The 10,292-nt window shown below is 41.6% G+C and overlaps 1 protein-coding gene across 1 annotated transcript in view; it reads right to left on the bottom strand.

The window, feature by feature from the left end:
• Positions 1–74: 74 nt before the first annotated feature.
• KDM3A (lysine demethylase 3A) overlaps positions 75–10,292 on the bottom strand; it is a 28,660-nt gene continuing 18,442 nt past the window's right edge. Inside the window, 12 exon segments of the mRNA XM_036382933.2 lie at positions 75–818; positions 1,032–1,166; positions 1,248–1,424; positions 3,186–3,325; positions 3,410–3,529; positions 4,331–4,461; positions 5,024–5,114; positions 6,058–6,229; positions 6,651–6,887; positions 7,640–7,809; positions 8,278–8,464; positions 10,163–10,290. Of these exon segments, the coding sequence (XP_036238826.1) occupies positions 738–818; positions 1,032–1,166; positions 1,248–1,424; positions 3,186–3,325; positions 3,410–3,529; positions 4,331–4,461; positions 5,024–5,114; positions 6,058–6,229; positions 6,651–6,887; positions 7,640–7,809; positions 8,278–8,464; positions 10,163–10,290 (1,769 nt within the window). The 3' untranslated portion in view covers positions 75–737.

Raw genomic sequence — 10,292 nt, 5'->3', positions numbered from 1 at the left:
GCATTTCAAAGTACTGCATCAAATTAATTACATTTTAAATAGTCAACTGAAAAAGACAGGCAAGGAACAGTATCTGAAATAGAAGAGTTTTTATGTAACCATTCAGTGTTAAAAACAAGAGAATCAAACATCAGTTCAAATTAAAGAGCAGTTTCGAACAGAAGACATTTGATTAAAAGTTTCTTTTAACATTTAGAAATTTAAATACATTTACCTAAAGATGGTTAACTCCCATCTCTATGTTACTATACAATAGCTTAAAGCTAATTTAAATGCTAGTTCTATGTTAATGTGAAATTCCAGAACTGCATTCTTAACTTTTTATGTAAATTGGTTATTAAACTGAGTGATTCCATACTTCATCCCACCCCAAAATAAATTTTAAAAATTGAAGCTTTACAATGCCTTGAATAATATTTTTCAAAGGAGTAATTTGGAATAGTTCCCAACAGTTCTATAGGAGGTATTTTGTACAGTTTGGAGAGCAACTCCGTATAAAGTTCTATTGCAACTGAGCATTCACAGTATGCCACAGTCCATACATATTACTACATATACATATCAGGTTTGTAAACATTGGAAGAATACACAGAACATAGTACCACGATCCTCTGGTACTGCTGAAAGGAAGATGAGGTAACATTCATATAATCTCAAAGTCCACAGAGGTCCTGACTGAGTAGGTAAAACAGCTGCCAACGCTTCTGTTTCATAGTGTGTGGTTAAGGCGCTCTACATCACGGTCTGCTAAGGCTGGATTCGTTAGCTCTCAGTATCCCAACTGCATCTTTAACAGCGTGGTAAATGACATTCTTCACCTGCAGGAGCAAAGCAAAAGGTGCTTGGTTTTACAAGCAAACAGCACAGGTAGTTTTCCAACTTTCCCACTTACGTCCCCTCACCCTGTGCCAGTCAGTTTGGACACAGTCATCTGCCCAACCTTCATGCAAATCACAAACTTGGGAAAACATTTGTTTTATTTTAGGGTTTTTTTTGTGAAGGTTCAAGAGCACTGAGCATTGGGGAGTTACCTGCAATTTATCTTCATGGTTCGTATGTGTATGTGACAGATATCTAAATTCCTGAGTGAGCCAGAAGCAGTGTTTGACATGCTCTGGGGATACAAAGTCTTCTGCAACTTTAATACAACTGTACAAATTATGAACCTAGAGAGAACAAACAAGCATTAGGCACATGCTCAAGGGTTTGCCCAAGCAGTCAGGCCATTCCACGTCCCTGGTGCTTGCCTGGTGTGGAGCTCCTGCTGGGATGAAAACTACATCTCCTAGAAACTGTACAATAGCCCAGCCTTGAACTCCGTACTCCTGATGAAGGCGTTTCCTCAGCGATCGGTCCAGGTACCAGCTCTGATCGTGGATGGGATCATGATCTACAGGGTTTTCTTGGCCTTGCTCTTCTGCAACCTGGCAAAGTTACAAGACAACAACATTTTAACACACCAGTCTGACTGGACAGTCAAGCTGTATCTGTGGTATTCCACAAAACATGCCAGAGGGACTTGCACCAGGTGTTCAGGTAGGAAAGTTACACAATGCAAGTTTGGATCTTTACTCAGACCTTTGTCAAGGTTTCAGCATTGCTCAGGTCCCACTGGCTTCAAAGACATTGCAAATGTGGATGTGGAAAATGCAAATAATCCCATCTGACAGTGGCAAGTGAAGCTGCCTGTGTCCACATTGGGAACCACTGTCACACATGGAACCAGTGTTGTGACACTACTCATGCTGGAGAGGGGCTGTGGACAAGGGTGTGAAGTGACAGGACAGGGGCAATGGCTTTAAACTGAAGGACAGTAGGTTTAGATTAGAAGAAGAAATTAGGAAGAAATTCATTGCTGTGAGGGCAGTGTGCACTGGCACAGGCTGCCCAGAGAAGCTGTGGCTGCCCCATCCTTGGAAGTGTTCCAGGCCAGGATGGACTCAGCAACCTGGTCCAGGAGAAGGTTGTCCCTGCCCACTGCAGGGGGTTGCAATGACATCTTCCTAAAGCTCCCTTCCAACCCCAACCATTCTGAGATTCCCTGACTCTACAGCCTGTGACTGGCAGACACTACACCAAGTGTGGAACTCTGCAGGTGTCTGCCTTGAGCCCACCATCAGTCAGTGTGTGCTCACTGACCCAGAGGATGCAAACCAGATTTTCAGGAGAAACGAGACTGGGAGGCACAACAAACACTTCAGGACAGAAATTTGAGGGTTGTGGGGAGAGAATTTCTGCAAGAAGTTGCTGTATAAATCCAACTTGCTGCAGCAGCCATTTACACCCAGGACTGTAACCCAAAAACTCATTTGGGAAGAGATAAACAGCTTGATTCTACTCCACTAAAAGCTGCTGAATGCTCCACAGCTGCCAGCAAGTGTGATACAAGGGACTGAGGTGTGAGACACAGATGTCAAGACTCCAAATGCTAATGCTTATCAAACCCAGTATCATGTTTGATCAACCATAAGATTTGTTCTTTGTTAATATTAAATAAGTCTGTTGCAGCCTCTCCCAGCTTCCACCAAGAAAGCCATAAGCCTGACCAGGCCAACAGTTGCTCAGATCATCCAATTTATCTTTTTAAATATCAGCATATTGGCTCTTTCCATTTTTAATGCACCGAAGAAGTTTCACCATTAAGACCACAAGAACTCTGGACCATCTGAGGTAAATCTGAACACTGAAAGATGCCCTTTTGGAACTAGTAGCACATCTCCACTAAACCCTGAACTCCCATGAAAACATGACACAAAATACCACCCCTCAATTCAGACCCCATAAAGGTAGGGAGGGAAAAAAAGGTAGTAAGAGAGAGAACAAGAGTGTTATGTACCATGTACTGACCTGACATTTCTCAAAAATGTCTCACATTCTTCGAAAAAGGATCAAATTAAACTGCTTTTCCTTAAATCTAAACCAGCTCTTTTCTTGTTCACTATGTAACATTACTCATCTATGAGCAGAGTGGGCAGAAGGAATATCTGCATACAAGGTAACTGCAAGCTTCAGCTCTCCACCCTTTTCAGGTCCTCCAAGACTCGTGGCATGGAAGTTTTGTCTTGGTACAACTCCAGTTATTTGTTTCCACAGTAACTGGGATATGAAGGAGGAGAAAAGCCCCAAAGATAGAGACTTGCAAGCCTCCACAGGCAGAAGATGAGTTTTTAAGATGAACAGCTCACCTTCTTAAGGAACTCCCGGATTTTCTCTGTATCCTTGGCAGCATAAATGTGCCACAGAGCTCCAGGCTTTTCTCGGCTTTCAGTGAAACGCTTGATGGTCAGCTCATCAGAGTCCCCATCCTGGATGGTCTTCAGCACTTCTGTGGAAAGCAGCACCAGCAGTTACACTACAGGATCCTCTCTCTGGCCACAGGAATATCCCCCAGACACCACTGAAATTTTACCTTCTTCTTGGTCAGCCTGGCCTTTGGGGATCCCCACGTAAACCATGACGTTGGCTGCGTCAGACACATCCAAGTGCAGGTTTGTTGTGCCATATTTTCTGTCCTCTGGTGTTATTAAGCCTGGGGGAGGAATCAAAGGGGGGGGGGGGGAAGGAGTAGCAGATCCATTAGTAAGACAAAGAAATGTTACACCACTGTCAGAAGCACTTTCTGAGAAGATTAGAGTGCTTTTACTTCTACCAACAAATGCTTCCAGAACAGCAATTTGCTTTCTATCCAGGACCTTGCTCTATCTTGTGGCTTCCCAAGTGATCTGCTGACAGGCTGATACAGATCAATGCATTTCTGTCTAGCCTCTATGATATATAAAAGCCATGTTGAAGTCCTGCTAGAAAAGGGTTTCTACAGCAGTTTGGGATAAAGCATTTTGAGAAAAAGTCTCTTTTTCACTCTGAAAACAGCAGCTGATACAGGATTTACTATCCACCATCTCTCTACTAGCCACGATGCTGCTCCATTTTAAATGTCTTCTGAGTGACAGCAAATAAACCAGACATGGAAAAAAAACTGCTCAAGGAGAGATGAAAAACTAAATGACACAGTTCAAAAAGGAGAACAACAAAAGCAATACAGCCAGAAGCAGCAAAACAACAAATACATGTTGCCAGCCTGTGGAGCAAGTTGATTGGAAGTCTGGGAATAATTACTATTGGCTTGAAACCACCTGGACAAAAAGATATTTAATAAAATAAATCATATCATGCTCTGGACATCATTGATACCTACAGATGACCCAAACTCAGGTTTTCTGATCCATGGGATTAATCAAATTGTCTACAACAGCAAGGATTGACATAATCTACAATAAATTTCAAGAGGAACATGTGGTCAGTGCAACCTTCAGTGTGAAAAATTCCTTACCATAGGCATTGTACATCTTGGGGCCCAAATCTGGTCGCACAAAATAGTTGGGAAGTCGAGAGGCAAGGTTGAGTTTGCCACCTCTCCTGGTATATTCTGGCAATGGGATATTTTTCATCAAATCATCAAACCTAAGATAATGCAGCAAAATTTAACATTAGGTAGTCATAATACCAAAACCAGACTGAAAGAGACTGCAACAAAAGCTCTCTCCAGTTGAGGAAGTGTACTCTTTCCCTCAGGGGGTTTTTGCTGGACACCATGAAAAGGAGCCAAACAAACAAGGCACAGAAATACAGCAAATAAATTTAACTGCTCTGGAGTAATGCTATTTCATTGTGTAATCATCTCAAGAAATACCAAATAGCTTAAATCCAAATATTTAAAAATGTTTGGCCAAAAAGTAAGCTTCAACTGAACCTCAGATTTCAAAGTGATCCAGGGCTTTTAGGAGCAGTTTTAGGTGCTCACTTTACTTAGCAACAAGCACAATGAACCACAAAAAATTATCATGAAACTTGTGCAGGGTTTCCATTTTGCCATATACCAGGCATCTCTGAGAAACAGAACTGTTCACATGGCACCAACTGCTGCTCAAAGCTGAGGCAGCTTTCAACACACAGCAATATTCCTCCTCCATTATTCTGGGGGTGCACCACAGAAACAATGAACATTTCCTCTGGAAGTTCATACCTAGAGGGCATCATATCTCTGAAGTCTTCTCCTGGAGGCCAGTCCTTAAGCTTCAGTACCATTGGCTCTCCCTCTTCTGTTCTCAGGCGACCTAATTTGAAATATTAACAAATCTTAGTTTTTAACAGTTGTACAACTCAGAATATGAAGAATTAAGATAAATAAATCTTTATCTCAGTCTAAAAGCATGTTCATTCCACAACTTTTCATGTAGAACTGAAGACATACAAGTTCCTCTGACACCAGAGTAGGGTATCACTCTCATGACAACGTGTTACAACAGGAGATGTCAGACAGACAGGCAGCCCTTACTGCTTCCCTGCCCAAGCACTTCCTACAATTTAGCTCAGAAACTGGTTTGAGGCCAAAAGCAGCTGATGAAGCCAAACCTCTTCAAAGATAAGTAACAGAAAAGAAAGGTGTGAGTCTTCCACCTCCCACTCTCCTTGCCCCAAGTACGAAACTCCTTAAGCTTACAACTGATTTACACAGTAAAGCAGATCCTTAGATAAGGATGTGTAACAGACACATAAAGGAGAACCCCAGAAGAAATAGCAACTATTAATTCTCCTGGAAAAACCTCAAGTTCACTTCCCCAAAATCTATTTTTATACAAAGTAACTTCAGTTCCTCAGAACAAAGTAGTACCTTCAAGCTAAAACAGCAGCACACATTTAACCTGTGAGCATCACCCCTACCTGTGCTCTTCTGTTTCACTCAACTGGAATTGAAAAAAAAAGCTGGCAGATGAACCTACTTGCTAGGAAGATCTTAAATTTCCCCAGAATGTTTCCCCAAAAGACTAAAGGCAGCAAAACATACTCCTGAAGGAGAGTACTTCATGGGAATGAGTTTTTATCCAGTTCACAATCCTATGAGCATAAATGTCTGCAATGCATCCCCAGCAAACTGTCCAAGGTGAGGAGAAATCCTTTAACATCTTCTACACTGCTTATGGATCACAAATCCATGCCAGGACAGAATTATTGCTGCTGAGTGTTTTACCTACTGGAACAAAGAGTCACAGTACTTACTTGAAATATCTTCAAAACCATCCCAGAAATCCCCTACAGTAGCTCCAGTGATGATTTCATTGGTCCTGCAGTTAACCAGATCTACTTCCTGTTGGCCAAATTCCTTCCTAAAGGACTCTGGTCTCCAGAGGTCTGCATTTAACTTGTGATGCACTCCTGACACCATTACAGGCTAGAAAGCAAAACAACATATTCTGAAGAATTATTAAAAACCAAAAATTCCAACTACAACAGGGTAATACATAAAATACATTGAACATTTGAATGCAGGCATTTTGCAAACTAAATTCTCAGTATGCCCCCTAACAGAATTCTGCCTTACCATGCATCTGAGCATTCTCTGTTTCAAACTGAGGCAGCTTTTTATACATAGAGCCATAGCTTTTTATATATAGAGACATAATTGCAGCTGTGTGCTTAGAAACAGATTTAAACAGTAAAACAGATCCTAGGATAAGGATGTGTAACAGTGCTCATGCCACACATTTGATGAAGGTTTAATGTTGCTTATCACTACAGTGGCTGTAGCTGTGCTTCAAGTGAAGGACAAAGCACATGAATTGCAAATGGAAAAAGCAGGGAAATGAGGATACCTGTCCCTGCTTCCAGCACTCCCTGAAGACATTCCAGTTGCTCTCATTGTTGGGGTCCTGCAGGCACAGCAGGCGGTTGTCACATAACCAGTAGTGGGGTGTGTCAAAGCCCATGATCGTGGGCTTTATGGTCAGCCCTTGAGGCTTCTTGGGCAGGTCTGTAATGGCTCTGTTTTGCACCAGGGAAGCAAAAATGTCATCAAGGATTTTGGGTGTACTCTTCAGTCCATTGTCTGTCTGATAAAACACATGAAGAACAACAACAAAAAATTAGTGCTCTTTTCTGCTGTCTTATCCTGCAAGTTTTAAAGAAAGTATTTGCCACTCCTAAAATTTTTCACTTGAGATCAATCCAATTGTGCAGAGAAACCAACAACTGCAGAATTCTGCTGTCTAGAAATGCACCATCATTAAATGCCAGTGCCGTTTCTGACACTTTATCTACAGAATTCTGACACAACAATTTCTGCTCTGATTTGCATCTCAGCAACACTGCAGAAACCCAGAACAGGACTTGCTTTATATCAAAGAGCAAAAATCCAGTTTTCAAAAAGGACTCTCAAGGCCAGTATTTTTTCCCCATCACTTTGAAATAACCTCTGTAAAATCAGACAAAGCCCAGAAACAGCTGAAGTGAACCTGTCTGCAAATGAGGTATGGTGAAGACACCACAGAAGGTTCTTCCCTCCATCTGCAAGCTCATTGGTGCTTCTTTTCTGAGTCTAAAAGACATCCCAATCAATGCAGCTGCCAGACTCCACCCTAAGGAAGTTCATCTGCTTTATCCCTTTGTTCCCAGTTCCTCACCAAGACTTAGCACCACTAAGCTACTCCAACTGAGCACTGAAACTGATTTAGTCCTTTTTCCCAAATGAAGACAATTTTACTGTGACAAGAAAGCAAACTGCCTGTGGCACTTGTTCACAGGCTTAAAACAGAACCTAAGCCTGGGATCAACTCAAACTTGTAGGACAGAATTTTTCCTGTACCTTTCCTGCAGAAGAGTTCAACAGGTTCCTCAAGAAGCCCGTGTTGTTGTTGCTCACAGGGGTTAATATTGCACTGTTGAATGTCTGCAGGGCTGCAGCTGGCTTGGCTAAGCTAGGGAGTGTCTGAAGAGGTTTATTTTCATTCTTTGAAATTGGTATGAGAAGTTTCTCTGAAATGAAGAAAGGAAAACAGTGAGAATACTTCAAAACTGTTAAAATACATTGAATTTTTTTCAAGACAATATCCTCCTACATACACACATGTACATATGTACATGTATATGTATATATATAAATCTCCTCCCAATACATGCAGATAGAATATTTCTGTCACTTAAATTTCTTCAATAAACCAACATTTGTAAAATCCCACATTCTAAATAAAACCCCAAAAAACCAACACCCCCGAACAACAAGAATTCTCGTACTGAATTTTCAAGAATACTTGCATCAATGGGAATTTAATCCAGTTTTTGAAACAGAATATGCTAACTCTGCCAGGCTTTACTCCAAGCCACTAAACATTCATCCCAGCAGGCCAATGACATCACTCTCTGCACAAGATATTGCTGGGTCTGACCTGTATTATTCTGACAAACAGCCACAAAGGGGTTACTCTTCACTGGTTCTGCACATACCTTTGTTTTCTTTATTCACATTTCCACTGGTTAGGTTTGAAAACCAATTTAATGAAGGAGAAGTATTTACAGAAGCAGTTTGTTTGCTTCCAAGTGCTGACTTTAGAGGAGGATCATGTGTAGTGACTTGTGGGCTCAGGACAAAGCTGTTGTGTTGAAGGCCAGGCCTGTCCCCAGATGCCAAGTGCTGAAAAAGCAAAGCAACAACTTGTTAGACACAAACACACTCCACACAAAGGGAATACAAGCAATAGCATGGCCAAACCCATCCTTTAAACAGGAAAATGGTTTGGCCCTCAAAACGTGTGATCTCCACCAGAGGTCAGCATTGCAGCTCAGGATCAGGAGATGGCAGCTCTGCAGGATTTGGGAGCTCCTGAATTCAGGAGCAGCCAGAGTCCATCACCCTCAAGACAAGCACAGGGAGCCCAATTTCCCAGGTGCATTTTCTGGGACTGCTTGGGAACTAAGGGCAGTTTTAACAGCAGTTCTCCCATTGTCACAGCTGATGCTCAGGCCAGGGCTAAGCTGGAGCTCCAGCTCAGAGGACTAACACAGACATGGAGCATTCCTAAAATTTTCTCTTAAGGTGGCAGGAAAGGTGCACTCACCTGCCAGGTGTGAGCTACACCTGCCTGAGTGCAGCCCTGGCCTGGCCAGCACAATCCAGGCACAGGATTGTCCATCCCCTGTGCAGCTGATTTTTCTGGGCTGATTTGGAGGCTCTAGGAACAGAATAACCAAAACCACAGCTTTGCCCTGGGATTCCTGCATGACTGGTGACATCTCCTCTCTCTGCTCAAACAATATTCAGCTAAGAAATTCTGCTTTTTTGTCTGCCTACCATTACATTCTCTATTTCACCTCTCACTGACTGCTGATGCTTGTCAAGAATTCTAAACATGACAAAATACAAAATGTTTCAACCTTTAATGAGCTTATCCTCACACAACCAGTGCAGTAACTAATTCTATGAAGATGTGTAGATAAATTTAGTGCAGCTCTTTGTCCAGAATCACAGGAAATCTTGATTCAGAAGACTGAAGCCAAGTCAGTTGAATGCTAACTTTTGATTCACATAACTATCTTCCACACTTTTAACAACTGAAATATTTTTGGTCTCTTCTGTTCATTGCTTACACCAAAATCAAGTCCAACCTGCTTCTTACACTTAAGGTGACATTTATTTTCAAGATAAGGCTATGAATAAACATCCAAACAAAATTAAAATCACTTAATTACCCCATTTCTTGTGAGATACTTCCAAACTATGCTATTAAATTGTGCTCTGTTGTCAAAAGCAAAAATATACTACATCCATTTATAAATATATGTATCTTGTGGAGTTTCCTTTATTTTGGTTTTTTTATATAACAGAGAAGCAAAGCTACCAGATTGCCAGAGAAATCAGTGAATCTCCACACTCCTCTAAATCTCAATATTTTTCATGTTTAGTTATTCTGTGAATCCCAGTGCTCTTCCACCTTACTCACTCTTTTAGATGCTGCATGTATTATATCTCCAGGACCCAAGGAATAGCCTACACTTCACTACCATTCCCACTCATCTGTTCTTCACATTCTTCACTTAAGGGATCTCTCCATCTAATCCCATTTTTGCTCTAAAAATCCTCACTGAGCCTTTTTTAAGGATAGGTCAACTAGTGAGGGCTCAGTGTCAAAGGGACACAAATGAGATTTCCCCAAAAAACTTAAAGAAGAGCTGGATCAGAAAGATGAACAGTGAACACAAATTGTCCCTGTGTGGTGGGGTTATCACAGAGCTCAGGGCTGGCAACCTACAAAGTCAAATTGGCAGTGGCTTCAGGAACATGCAATAGACTGACACAAACTTAACTGCACAGACACAGAGGCAATAACAATACCTGTTTGGAATCCTCCTTTAGAGCTGGCTTTGATAGTGCTTTGAACTGCTTATTTGCACAAGGACAATTTGCCTTTATTCCCCATTTTGTTCTCACGGAGTGAACAATGTCACCAACATCATAGAGAGCT

The sequence above is a fragment of the Molothrus ater genome, chromosome 4 (genome assembly GCF_012460135.2).
Source record: "Molothrus ater isolate BHLD 08-10-18 breed brown headed cowbird chromosome 4, BPBGC_Mater_1.1, whole genome shotgun sequence".
Taxonomy (NCBI): Eukaryota; Metazoa; Chordata; class Aves; order Passeriformes; family Icteridae; genus Molothrus; species Molothrus ater.
Note: the sequence above shows the minus strand (reverse complement) of the source record. Positions and strands in the feature narration are given on the sequence as shown.